At 39.2% G+C, this 15,115-nt stretch overlaps 2 protein-coding genes across 2 annotated transcripts in view; both read left to right on the top strand.

Annotated features, from left to right (window-relative positions):
• LOC141083188 (protocadherin Fat 4-like) overlaps positions 1 to 11,970 on the top strand; it is a 72,652-nt gene extending 60,682 nt beyond the window's left edge. The window contains exons 7-8 of the mRNA XM_073567353.1: positions 1,166 to 3,648; positions 11,803 to 11,970. Of these exons, the coding sequence (XP_073423454.1) occupies positions 1,166 to 3,648; positions 11,803 to 11,970 (2,651 nt within the window). The remainder of the gene's footprint in view (positions 1 to 1,165; positions 3,649 to 11,802) is intronic.
• A 56-nt stretch (positions 11,971 to 12,026) lies between these two features.
• Positions 12,027 to 15,115, top strand: part of LOC141083187 (protocadherin Fat 4-like) — a 61,710-nt gene continuing 58,621 nt past the window's right edge. The window contains exon 1 of the mRNA XM_073567352.1: positions 12,027 to 14,444. Coding sequence (XP_073423453.1) covers positions 12,027 to 14,444 — 2,418 coding nt within the window. The remainder of the gene's footprint in view (positions 14,445 to 15,115) is intronic.

The raw sequence follows: 15,115 nt of genomic DNA, 5'->3' as shown, positions 1-15,115 counted from the left end.
ACATTATTATTACATTTTTTATTTTATTTTACCTACAGTATTTACTCACCAACTACTATCAAATACAATTACACTACACTCATTATGTTTATTACTTTAGTAATATTTATAACATTAAGGCTGTGTGCCCATGTAAGCATTTTTTTCACATTTTTGAAGTGTTTTTCCCAGTAAAAGCGCTTCAAAATCGCATACAAGAAGCATCCCGTTCATTTTAATGAATTCCACACTTTTTGTGCACATCGATGCGTTTTATTCAACGAAAAAAATGATTTGCGGGAAAAAACGCAGCATGCTCATTAATTTTGCGGAAAACTCCTTGTTTCTAGCTATTTTCTATGAGACTGAAGGCTAGTGGAAAAAAGCATAAAAAACGTGCGTTTTTTACACAAAAAACGTGCGGAAAACGAGCAAAAAACGTGCAAAAAAAACCCCTGCGTTTCCTGGGAATGAGTCCGGTTTTTAAGCAGAAATTTTCTGTATACGTGGGCTCATAGCCTCAAGTTACATCTGCAATCAAGTATATTAGTATTTCATTGATCAATTCCTTTCAATAGCTGAAAAGTGATTTGCATACTTTATCAATGGGTATGCAAATAGCGATTGGGGGTGTTATAAAATTGCAAAAAGTGTTAGCCCAAAATAAAATCAGTTTACCAATAAACTAGGGAGCGCTGTAGTTGGTAATAGTTGTTTATTTCCTTTTTCCACTTTAATTATATAAAAAAAGGTTTTGTCTCAAAAATAAAATGTATCAAGGAAAAAATGTTTTTATTTGCATACTGCCTTTATTATATTGGCATCTTAGGTGAATTGTACAAATTTTTTAAATCACTCTATAAAGCCACTACTTATTCATAATGATATTCTAGACTATAACGTTGATATATTTTAATATCACTTAAGCATGTCAAGAAAGCAAGTAATGCAAAGTTAACAAAATAGTTGAAAAATCTTACTGCCAAACAGTCGCAGTTATTATTTGTGAACACAAAGTGGCGCTGTAAGACTGTGAATGAATTTTTATTCACCTTTGAAAGAAATCGACTATATCACTATAGTCTCACAGTGCTGGATATAGGAAAACACAGATTGTTTTTTACCAAAGGACACACAGCGGTCTGGACTACAAGAAATATCGTCATTGATGATTATCCTTTTTAAGGAATTACATTCTCTTCTGGTGGATTAAAGCTAAGGAAACTTTTCTATCACAGACATCTAACAATGAATGACCCAACAAGAAACAGAGGAAAACAATGGCAGCAGATATATCAGGTAATTTCCTTTATTTCCTTCTTTATCACTGATACCTATGGCCAACTACAATATTCAGTACTTGAAGAAATGAAGAAAGGATCTGTAATTGGGAATGTGGCAAAAGATCTGGGATTAAATGTGGATGAAATGGGAAATAGGAAATTCCAAGTTCTGTCACAGACCAATAAACAATATTTCAGTGTTAATTTGGAAAATGGAGACTTGTTTGTATCAGACAGAATTGATAGAGAAACATTATGTGGAAATCAACCAAACTGTTTTATAAACCTGGAGGCTGTAATAGAAAATCCTTTGACTTTTTACACAATCACCATAGAAATCCAGGATGTGAATGATAACTCACCGATGTTTTCTAAAAATCATTTTGGTTTAGAAATCAGTGAGCTCACCTCACCGGGGGCTCGTTTTGCTTTAGGAAATGCACAAGATCCAGACTTAGGCACCAACTCCATACAAAGTTATACACTGAGCGGTAATGAAAACTTTGGCCTTGGAGAAAAGATTACAACAGATGGAATTAAATATCCAGAAATTATTCTAGAAAAGTCACTGGACAGAGAGAAACAGAGTTACTATGAGTTAATATTAACAGCCTTGGATGGAGGTGACCCACAGAAATCAAGCACTGCTACAGTCAGGATTATTGTCCAAGATTTTAATGACAACCTGCCGATGTTTAATCAGGACACATATCGTGTAAGATTACATGAAGATGCAGCTATTGGGTCTCTTGTAATTCATCTAAATGCAACTGATGAAGATGAAGGGTCCAATGCTGAAATAGCTTATTCCTTTAGTCATATTTCTGACAATGCTCGACAGTTATTTACTATAGATTCATTCAATGGGGACATCAAAGTAATAGGAAACTTGGATTATGAAGCATCAAATATCTATGACATGACTGTAGAGGCTAAAGATGGTGGAGGTCACGTAACCCATTGCAAGGTGTCACTACAAGTGATAGATATCAATGACAATGCCCCAGATATAATGATAAAATCTTTCTTGGAGAAAATTCCAGAGGACTCACCGCCAGGAACTGTCGTAGCGTTACTGAATATTCGTGACTTGGACTCTGGGATGAATAGTGAAGTTGTTTGTCACATCTCAGATACTTTGGCTTTTCAGCTTATTCCATCTTCTAGTACTTACTATAAACTGGTAACTGCAGCTAGCATGGACCGAGAAAGGAAACCGTCCTACAATGTTACCATACAATGTATGGATGGCGGATCTCCTCCACTGTCTACCAACAAAACCATTCAGCTCAATATCTCAGATGTCAATGACAATGCTCCAGTTTTTGAGAAGATGAAATATATTCTGTATATTGGAGAAAATAACCAACCAGGTACATCCATACACAGTGTCCGAGCCTCAGATCCTGATAGTGATGAAAATGGCAAAATTAGTTACAGCATTCTAAACAGCAGCGTAGACGATATTCCTGTGACATCTTATATTTCAATTAACTCTATGTCTGGAGTTCTCTACGCCCAGAGGTCATTTGACTATGAACAGTTGCGGGAATTTCAGTTCCAGGTGATGGCTAAAGACAGTGGATCTCCTCCTCTAAGCAGTAATGTCACAGTGAGGATATGTATCATTGATAAGAATGATAATGCTCCCAAGATCCTCTACCCATCACCAGACACTGAGGGATCAGCATTGTTTGAGTTTATTCCTCACTCTGCTGAGAAAGGTTATCTAGTCACCAAAGTGATTGCAGTGGACGCTGACTCTGGACACAACGCCTGGCTCTCCTATCACTTACTACAAGTTCCTGATCCTTCATTATTCACCATTGGCCAATATACTGGTGAAATCAAAATTGGACGTGACATTCAGGACACAGATACTTTAAGACAAAAAATTGTGGTTCTGGTGAAGGATAATGGGGTGCCATCTTTGTCATGTACAGCTTCAATACAATTAGTTGTGGCTGAAAATTTTCAGCAAGTTGTTCCAGAGATAAAGAGACAACCTAATATTTCTAATACTTCTTCTAATGTGACTTTCTACTTGGTGGTTTCCATTGCTTTTATATCAATTTTGTTCATTGTGACTGTACTGATCACCGTAGTCTTAAAATGCAGAAAATCAAGTACTCCCACAAGCTATGGGTCCTACAGTAGAAACGTGTATCCTCAGTTCACCCTGGGATGTCCTTCTGAGATCAGTGATACCAGTTTACCTTTCCCATTCTCATATGATGTGTGTGTGACTCTGGACTCCAAGCAAAATGAAATCGCTTATCTGAAACCAGTGCAGAACGTCCCCACAGAGAATCTCATAGACACCGAGGAAACTACTGTTGGGAATGGTCCTTCTAGCAATGATCAGAATCCTGGCATAATTTTACAGGTATGAATATGCATTTTATTGTTAAATTATAGCTATTAATAACTTTTTTTGAATTCTTTAATTTTTGAATACAGACTTTTAAAATGTGGCCTTAGGATTCAATTCTTTACCTTTTCTATAGCCTCAGGTTTTTTTTCTGTGTATACATAATTTGTAACAATATATCTGTCATCCAAGCCGCATTTGCAATACTGTAAATACCATCCACAAGGTGGACCCTAGGATGTTGCCACATGGAAAAAGAGTACTTTTTTATTCTTAGAAATTACAGTTTGGTCCATATTTATTTGGACAGAGACAACACTTTTCTAATTTTGGTTCTAGACATTACCACAATGAATTTTAAACAAAACAATTCAGATGCACTTGAAGTTCAGACTTTCAGCTTTCATTTGAGGGTATCCACATTAAAATTGGATGAAGGGTGTAGGAGTTTCAGCTCCTTAACATGTGCCATGCTGTTTTTAAAGGGACCAAAAGTAATTGGACAGATTAAATAGTTGTAAATAAAATATTCATTTCTAGTACCGTAAATACTCAAATATAAGCCAAGATTTTCAGCCCATTTTTTTGGGCTGAAAGTCCCCCTCTCAGCTTATATTCGAGTCATATACACCAGGGGGTTGGAGGAAGAGGGGGGGCAGGGGTGTCAGGTCATACTTACCCGTCCTGGCATGGTCTCTGCAGCCCCTAGCTTCTCCACGATCTCCCTTCCTTCCTCCATCGGTCACATGGTACTGCTCATTACACTCATGAAAATGCGCATATTCATGAGTATAATGAGCGGTACCACATGACCGCTGAAGGCAGGAAGGGAGATCGCAGAGAAGCTGGGGCTGCAGAGACCATGCCAGGACAGGTAAGTATAGCGATACCAGTCCGGGGTCCATCGCTGCTTGCTGCTGTCTGGCACATCATCTGTCAGTGACGTTCAGATAGCAGAGGGCACGGTGACATGGTTAGTGCACGCCGCGCCCCCTGCAGTCTGAACATCACTGACAGATGACGTGCCAGACAGCAGCAAGCAGCGATGGACCGGAGGACAGGTGAATATCTCAGGTGCCAGCAGTGACACCCTCACCTGGCCCCAGCGATGGAGAGGTGAGTAAGTCATTTTTTTTATTTTTAAATGCAGCAGCGGCTGCACATGGGGGCATAATCTATGGAGCACCTTATGAGGGCAGCATATAGGGGTATAATTTAAGGAGCATCTTATAGGGGCAGCCTATAGGGGCATAATCTATGGAGCATCTTATGGGGGCAGCATATAGGGGTATAATCTATGGAGCATCTTATAGGGGCAGCATATGGGGGAATAATCTATGGAGCATCTTATAGGGGCAGCATATGGGGGCATAATCTATGGAGCATCTTATGGGGGCAGCATATGGGGGCATAAGCTATGGAGCATCTTATGGGGGCAGCATATGGGGCCTATTCTATGGAGCATCTTATGGGGCCATAACCTTTATGGAGCAGAATATGGGGCATATTATTCTATGGAGCATCTTATGGGGCTATCATGAACTGTATGGAGCATTATGTGGGGCTCCTGATTCAATATGGATATTCAAAAACATTTAACCTACTGATGTCTCAATTAATTTTACTTTTGGTATCTATTTTTATTTTTTAAATTTACCAGTAGCTGCTGCATTTTCCACCCTAGGCTTATACTCGAGTCAATAAGTTTTCCCAGTTTTTTGTGGGTTATACTCAGGACGGCTTATACTCGAGTATATACAGTACTTGGTTGAAAACCCTTTGTTGGCAATGACTGCCTGAAGTCTTGAACTCATGGACATCACCAGATGCTGTGTTTCCTCCTTTTTGATGCTCTGCCAAGCCCTTTCAGTTGCTGTTTGTTTGTGGGCCTTTCTGCCTGAAGTTTAGTCTTTAACAAGTGAAATGCATGGTCAATTGGGTTGAGATCAGGTGACTGACTTGGCCATTCAAGAATATTCCACTTTGCTTTAATAAACTCCTGGGTTGCTTTGGCTTTATGTTTTGGGTCATTGTCCATCTGTAGTATGAAACGACGACAGTTTGGCTGCATTTGGCTGGATCTGAGCACACTGTATAGCTCTGAATACCTCAGAATTCAATCGGCTGCTTCTGTCCTGTGTCACATCATCAATAAAAACTAGTGACCCAGTGCCACTGGCAGCCATGCATGCCCAAGCCATCACACTGCCTCCGGCGTGTTTTACAGATGATGTGGTATGCTCTTTACAATGTAGATAGATTCATATGTATGATGATTTCATGGAAGACTATTTTTCATTGACATTTGATTGATGAAGCATTGAATGTCATGTGGACCCGTCTTGTGTGACACGACCCGCAGGTTGGTAACTAAAACAACAAAACTGGCATGTTTAACTGTCCTGTGTGACACGACCCGCAGGCCGGTAACTAAAACAACAAGACACAGGGGAAGGGGAAACAGTTACAATGGTGGGCCCTGTGATAGGGAAAGGGGACAGGGAGACCTCCTGCACTCCCCTGAGTCAGTGTCCCTCACAATCCTAACGTTCCCTATACAGGCTCCTCACCTGTCGCCGAGCCGGATACCTGTCACCCCAGCACACCCTACACCTATCCCTTGCTAGGGAGCTGGGTGGTGCAGGCACTGGCCCCATGGCTGAACTAATATACACCAGGGAAAAATACAAACAGGGGAAACACCAAAAACACTTATTTTGCTCTGCTGCAGCACCAGGCAGCAGAGTGCATCACTGGATTAACTTTTCACAGTGGCTCGACACGTCAGAGCCAGCTGCCTCCTTCACCATCTCACTCTGCTTTGGACACCGGGCAGACACAGTTCAACACCAGTTTCAGCAGTGGCTCCAACCTTCAAGCCAGCTGCTAACTTCACCAGGTTTCTGCAGTGGCTTAACACCTCAGCCAGCTGCTCCCTTCACCGTGGTTGGAATCCCAAGAAGATGCTATCACCAACACCTGCTCATAGACCGTGTGACCCTATATAGGAAAAGGGAATGGTTAAATGATCAGGGGCCAAAAACTGCTATAACCCCAGTGACCACCGGGGGCAAAAGGCAAAGCAAAGAAAACATCAAGTGCAATGACCCTAACGGCCACCGGGGCAAAACTAGAACTGAAACCACCAACTTAAGGAAAAAAAAGGTTACTAGTGCTTTTATCTGTCATAATCCAGCATGGATGATGACAAGCACCTTGTCCAGGCTCATGCTGCATGTGTAGTTGCTGCTGGTTCTCCAGCTAAGCCTATGGTGACTATTGGTATACACGTGCAGTGTTGTACTCTGGAGCCTAAGTCCAGATTTCATCCTACTGAGCATGTCCATGATGTGGCGTATTCTCATTGGTGCTCAGACGTCAGCTGCTCTGGTGATGTGGCAGCTTCAGATTGGTAAACAGGCAAGGTCCTGTCTGTTTGGACTTGAACTTAAGGTATAAAAGGCTTCAATGGCGCATGACTGTGCACTAGAATCATGTCTGTTTGGTGTGTTGGTGGCTGCTTTATCAACCTGTGTGCGTGTGTGTTACTAACAGCACTGTGAATGTTTGTCTAGACAGGCAGTGTAGGGTGGGAACTCCCGCTTGAACTTAGCATCTGCACGGGGTTGCGAACACACGTTATTATTATTTCTTATTTGGTGCATTCCGCCAATCCTAACAGTTTCCTAATCCTTTTTTAGGCCGGGGTCACACTTGGGAGAAACTCACACGAGTCTCGTATCTCAATACCCGACACTGCTGCCAGCACTCGGGACTGCAGTGAGCAGCTACATATATTTCTATGCAGCTGAGAAGCCCCGGTCAAAGTGCAGATGTCAGTGCAGGGTACTGCTCAGTTGTGCAGCGGGGCCTCCCACTTCTTTTTCTACTCTGGTTAGAGCCTGTTTGTGCTCTCCTCTGAAGGGAGTACTACACACCGTTGTAGGAAATCTTCAGGTTCTTGGCAAATTCTCACATAGAATAGCCTTCATTTCTAAGAACAAGAATAGACTGTCATGTTTCACATGAAAGTTCTTTTTTTCTGGCCATTTTGAGAGTTTAATGGAACCAACAAATGCAATGCTCCAGATTTTCAACTAGCTCAAAGGAAGGTCAGATTTTTGCTTCTCTAATCAGCCAAATTGTTAAAAAGCTGTGCTAACATACTTGCAAAAGGGTTTTCAAGAGTATTCTAACCATCCATTAGCCTGCCTACACAGTTAGCAAACACAAAGTACCATAAGAACACTGGAGTGATGGTAGTTGGAAATGGCTCTCTATACACCTATGAAGATGGAACACAGGGAAACACAATACAACAAACGTGAAAAAATACTCTGCTGTAAAAAACAATTCCAACAATGAACAGCAAGTGCTAGTAAAAAGATGATAACAAAACAGGGTATTTAGTTGACACTTTTTTTCAAAAAATCTACGCTATGCGGCTCCACCAGTGCCAGTATACCCCTCAGAGCAGTCCTATCCAATGTATTTAAAACCTGAGCATGTGAACAGTACCTATATGAGCACGGTTCAGAGAGGTAATGTCTGATGTGGGCATGCTGTGTGAGACGGCTTTATATGTGCATGGCCCACATGGGAGGGGTGGAAACCTCCCAAAGACTTGCAAAAGCAAAAACCAATGGAATAAAAACGAACGCTTGGGCCATACACATACAGTGAACAAGTCGGTAAGACAGTGTTCACACCACCAAGAGACTGGAACACAGAGAAACACAATGCAACAAACGTGAAAAAATACTCTGCTGTAAAAAAATTCCAACAATGAACAGCAAGTGCTAGTAAAAAGATGATAACAAAACAGGGTATTTAGTTGATACGTTTTTTGCAAAAAAGTATGCTAAGCCATTCCACCAACGCCAAGGTATATCCCTCAGAGCAGTCCTATCCAATGCATTTAAAACCTGACCATGTGAATAGTACCTATATGAGCAGGGTTCAGAGAGGTAATGTCTGATGTGGGCATGCTGTGTGAGATGGCTTTATATGTGCATGGCCCACATGGGAGGGGTGGAAACCTCCCAAAGACTTTCAAAAGCAAGAAACCAATCGAATAAAAATGAATGCATGGGTCATGCACATACAGTGAACAAGTCGGTCGGTAAGACAGTGTTCACACCACCAAGAGACTGGAACACAGAGAAACACAATACAGCAAACATGAAAAAATAGTCTGCTGTAAAAAAAATTCCAACAATGAACAGCAAGTGCTAGTAAAAAGATGATAACAAAACAGGGTATTTAGTTGATACATTTTTTGCAAAAAATGTATGCTAAGCCGCTCCACCAACGCTAAGGTATACCCCTCAGAGCAGTCCTATCCAATGTATTTAAAACCTGACCATGTGAACAGTACCTATATAAGCAGGCTTCAGAGAGGTAATGTCTGATATTGGCATGCTGTGTGTGTTTTTATTCGTTCTTACACCGATGAAGATATTGCATTACAAACCAGATGTTTGCAGCTAGAATAGTCATTTACCACACTAACAATGTATAGAGTGTATTTCTGAATCATTTAATGTTAGCTTCATTGGAAAAAATTGCTTTCTTTAAAAAATAAGGAAATTTCTAAGTAACTCTAAACTTTTGAACAGCAGTGTAGTCCCCCATACAGTATTATGTGCCCCATATATTTTTCCATACAGTGTAATGTAATGGACACCACATGGTCCTCAATACAGTATTATGGGCACTATATGGTCCTCCTTACAGTATTATGGGCACCACATAGTCCTCCTTACAGTATAACGAGACCCATATATTGCTCAACAAAGTATAATGGGCACCACATATTGCTCCATACAGTATAATGGGCCCCATATATTGCTCCACACAGTATTATGGGCCCCATATATAGCTCTATACAGTATAATGGGCACCACATAGTCCTCAATGCATTATTATAGGCCCACATAGTCCTCCATACAGTATTATGGGCATCACGTAGTCCTCCTTACAATGTTATGGACACAAAATATTTCTCCATACAGTATTATGGGCCCCATATATTGCACCATACAGTATAATGGGCCTCATGTATTGCTCCATACAGTATTGTGGGCCTTATATATTGCTCTATAGAGAATAATGGGCCTCATATAGTGCTCCATACAGTGTAATGGTACTGTATATTGTTTTATAGAGTATTTTGGGTGCCATATATTGCTCCATTCAGAATAATGGACCCCATTTATTGCTCCATATAGATTAATGGGCTCCATATAATGCTCCATACAGTATATAATGGCCCCATATCTTTGTCCATACAGTATAATGAGCCCCATATATTGTTCCATACAGTATAATGGGTCCCATATAATGTTCCATACAGTGTAATGGCCCCATATATTGCACCATACAGTATAATGGGTCATATTACTCCATACAGTACAATAGGCCCCATATAATGCTGCATACATATAAAAAATAAACATTCACCCCTTACTGTTTCCTGCAGCTCTGGTCTCTTCAGTGTAGTAGTGATGTCATTGCTCACTCTGCCCTGAGACATTACAGAGATTCAGAAGACCCTGAAGAGACTGGAGCAGCAGAGACCAGAGTAGTGGGGAACGGGTTAAAAAGATTTCTGATTGTATACCTTTTGCCTTTTACGTATACTAAAACAGCAATTTGCATCATAGCAAGCAACCAGATTAAAGAAAACTAAGTCAGAAGTGGATTTTTCTGAGCTATGAGGGCATTTTGGGAGCTTGCTAGCGCTAAAGCAGAGAGACTGAAGTAACCTGCTTCAGTAACTCCTTAATCAAATCTATGTTTTTCCTTTTATTACTACTGCTTTCCTTACATGTAGAAGGATTATACAGTATGTGGAACTGTATATATGGACATGGCTGGAATTATTCAAGTGGAATCGAATTAAACTCTCATTTTTAAGATTTTTTTTGTAATTCACTCTGTGCTAAGGTGGCAAAAATTACAGAAGGGTACCTGCCATTTTACTGAACCATAATGGGATGACAAAGAGTTAAAACAAAAATAAGAAATAATACCTTACTGCTCACATCTCCATAAGATTGTAAGGTGCACATCATGATGTTACGACAATGTAATCTTATGACATGCCTTGCCAGGGATGTCCCATGCCTGGTTGCGGCCAGATGTCTCTGCCTAATATGATGAAGCCGGAGGTTTCAGAGTCTAGCGGTGGTAAAAAGAGATGCCACGGATTGGATGGCGGGCAGTATGCAGCTGGGGCAACTGGAGAGATGTGAGATGAGGTGAGTATTATTTTTTTAAATATACTTTTTATGTATATTATGCTCTGGGCACTCTAAAGACTCCAAAGCATAAGATGACATTCAATTCACAGATGATAAACTGAAACTTGCTACAGATTAAATTTCCTAGTAAGATTTGTGCAATTTGGCAAATTTGAATTTTGGCAAATTCAATTATCTCAATGTGGAATTGGTTATATTAACTTACCCACCATAAAAGTGACAACTGAAATTTGTTTCATAGCATGCACCAGAACCTAGAAAAGCTAAGTCTGTAAATGTCTCGCAGGCAGAGTGCAGTTCGCAAGTACCAAGTCATAAGCAATAGTTATTGTGCAAAATGTAAGGTAGAAAATGTGGGACTAATCTTATAGTTCCTTTAAAAATATATAACTTAGATGAAAATAAAATACATATTATGTTGTTTAAATGCACAGTTATATATTTGGTGACTAATGAAATTTATGCAATTCAGTAGCCAAATACCACTAAAGGAGAGGAATAAATGTATTTTATCGCTGTCTGTATGTTATCATCTTCAGCCACAATCCTGTATGGATACATCTGCTAAAAGTAAGAATAAACATGTAGAATATGAAGAAGTATTAAAATATGATTGAAGATGCCCTCTAAGAAATCTGAAAGTGAAATAGATTTACGAAAAAGGAAATGATTACATACTGGTTTCATAAATTGTTAAGTTAAAACTGAAATTTTCTCATTAGCTTTTATAATGTTAGCTTTTACTCCTGAAATATTTGTTTTCATTTTGAAAAATAAATTTGTATTTAAAAATTCAGAATAATTATGATATGTCTTATTGTCATTTTAATAAGAGTTTAAGCAATGAAATTAAAAAAATCCCCTTACAATCGAGTTTAACATTTTTATTGCAAATCAACTGTAGTTTTCAAAATTGAACTCTAAGTGGCAGTATGAGACTGTGCAAAAATGTGATTCACCTAGGAAAGAAAATCTGGTGAATATTACTGTGCAGGACATTTCTCGAGAACACTCTGCAGGTTGGACTCCCAGGAACATCCTACACAAAGGATTTAGCGTCACTAAGAATTAAATTTCCCTTATTGTGGATTACATTGAAGGAGACTTTTATATCACATCTTTCTGAAAATGACTGATACAGCAAGAAACAGAAGAAAACAATGGCAGCAGCTATATCAGGTATTTTCCTTTATTTCCTTCTTTATCACTGATACCTATGGCCAGCTACAATATTCAGTACTTGAGGAAATGAAGAAAGGATCTGTAATTGGGAATGTGGCAAAAGATCTTGGATTAAATGTGGATGCATTGGCAAATAGAAAATTCCAAGTTCTGTCACAGACCAATAAACAATATTTCAGTGTTAATTTGGAAAATGGAGACTTATTTGTATCAGACAGAATTGATAGAGAAACATTATGTGGAAATAAACCAATCTGCTTTATAAACCTGGAGGCTGTAATAGAAAATCCTTTAAATTTTTACACAATCACCATAGAAATCCAGGATGTGAATGATAACTCACCAATATTTTCCAAGAACCATTTTGATGTAGAAATCAGTGAAGTTACGTCACCGGGGGCTCGTTTTGCTTTAGGAAATGCACAAGATCCAGACATAGGCAACAACTCCATACAAACTTATACACTGACCGGCAATGAAAATTTTGGCCTTGGAGAAAAAATTACAGCAGATGGATTGAAATTTCCAGAAATTATTCTTGAAAAGTCACTGGACAGAGAGAAACAGAGTTACTATGAGTTAATATTAACAGCCTTGGATGGAGGTAACCCACAGAAATCAAGCACTGCTACAGTCAGGATTATTGTCCAAGATTTTAATGACAACCTGCCGATGTTTAATCAGGACACATATCGTGTAAGATTACATGAAGATGCAGCTATTGGGTCTCTTGTAATTCATCTAAGTGCAACTGACGAAGATGAAGGGTCCAATGCTGAAATAGCTTATTCCTTAAGTCATATTTCTGACAATGCTCGACAGTTATTTACTATAGACTCCTTAAATGGGGAAATCAAAGTAATAGGAAACTTGAATTATGAAACATCAGATTCCTATGAAATGACTATAGAGGCTAAAGATGGTGGAGGATATGTAACTCACTGCCAGGTGTTAATACAAGTGATAGATGTCAATGACAATACCCCAGATATAATGATGAAATCTTTCTCAGAGACAATTCCAGAGGACTCACCACCAGGAACTGTCGTAGCGTTACTGAATATTCGTGACTTGGACTCTGGGATGAATAGTGAAGTTGTTTGTCTCATCTCAGACACTTTGGCTTTCCAGCTAATTCCATCTTCTAGTACTTACTATAAACTGGTAACTGCAGCTAGCATGGACCGAGAAAGGAAACCGTCCTACAATGTTACCATACAATGTATGGATGGTGGATCTCCTCCACTGTCTACCAACAAAACCATTCAGCTCAATATCTCAGATGTCAATGACAATGCTCCAGTTTTTGAGAAGATAAATTATATTCTGTATATTGGAGAAAATAACCAACCAGGTACATCCATACACAGTGTCCGAGCCTCAGATCCTGATGGTGATGAAAATGGAAAAATTAGTTACAGTATTCTAAATAGCAATGTAGACAATATTCCTGTAACATCTTATATTTCCATAAACTCGATGTCTGGAGTTCTCTACGCCCAGAGATCATTTGACTATGAACAGTTGCGGGAATTTCAGTTCCAGGTGATGGCTAAAGACAGTGGATCTCCTCCTCTAAGCAGTAATGTCACAGTGAGGATATGTATCATTGATAAGAATGATAATGCTCCAAAGATCCTCTACCCATCACCAGACACTGAGGGATCAGCATTATTTGAGTTTATTCCTCACACTGCTGAGGTAGGTTATCTAGTCACCAAAGTGATTGCAGTGGACGCTGACTCTGGACACAACGCCTGGCTCTCCTATCACTTACTACAAGTTCCTGATCCTTCTTTTTTCACCATTGGCCAATATACTGGTGAAATCAAAATTGGACGTGACATTCAGAACACAGATACTTTAAGACAAAAGATTGTGGTTCTGGTGAAGGATAATGGGGCCCCATCTTTGTCATGTTCAGTTTCAATACAATTAGTTGTGGCTGAAACCTTCCAACAAGTTGTTCCTGAGATTAAAAAACAACCTAATATTTCTAATACTTCTTCTAATGTAACGTTCTACTTGGTGGTTTCCATCGCTCTTATATCAATTTTGTTTATTGTGACTGTACTGATCACCGTAGTCTTGAAATGCAGAAAATCAAGTACTCCTACAAGTTATGGGGCATACAGTAGAAATGTGTATCCTCAGTTCACCCTGGGATGTCCTTCTGAGATCAGTGATACAAGTTTACCTTTCCCATTCTCATATGATGTGTGTGTGACTCTGGACTCCAAGCAGAATGAAATCGCTTATCTGAAACCAGTGCAGAACGTCCCCACAGAGAATCTCATAGACACTGAGGAAACTACTGGGAATGATCCTTTCAGCGATGATCTGAAGCCTGGAAACATTGTTCAGGTATGAACCAGAAATTAAACATTTCATATTATATTATTACTTTGTTTACATTTTTGATGCTGACGGTCACATAACTGTCCAAAACACAATATTAGAAGCATGTATGCTGATGTCTTAATTCTAATAGGCTGTGTCATCCTTTCTATTAAAACAAGATTTTAATCTGCAGCTCATCATGTGGAAATGATGCAGCAATGCTCCTATTTGACTTCACAGCTCTCTGACCATTGTAGTCTCAAATGCTTTATTCACACCTCCATGGTTATGATTGACACATTACATACAATTCCCATTGCAGTAGTATTTCTGGTACATTGTGTGCAAGTCAGAGATGTCCAACTATCATGTGATGTTGTCCAATGCAAACTTACTGTGAAACTTGACACACTTCATTAAAGTAATCAACTTAATTACCGCTATATTAGAGGTTTAGAATAATTAGGGGACCTGACAGATTTGCTTTAAACAACTTCATAAAACTTTTCTACATATGCTATTAACCTCATATTCAAGCAGCTTACTTTTCCCTCTTTCACATCTATAGTCTTAAAGGTAGAAAAATTCTCTCTTTTTGGACTTTGATGTCATGATAGACACACAGTTGTGCACAATAAACTTTAAACTATGATTATTTAAAGGACTAATTTTGATATTGATTTAATTTTGATATT

This window comes from Dendrobates tinctorius, unplaced genomic scaffold, assembly GCF_039654945.1.
Source record: "Dendrobates tinctorius isolate UK_male_01 unplaced genomic scaffold, ASM3965494v1 ptg000020l, whole genome shotgun sequence".
NCBI classification, from domain to species: Eukaryota; Metazoa; Chordata; class Amphibia; order Anura; family Dendrobatidae; genus Dendrobates; species Dendrobates tinctorius.
This window is presented reverse-complemented; position numbering and strand designations above follow the sequence as displayed.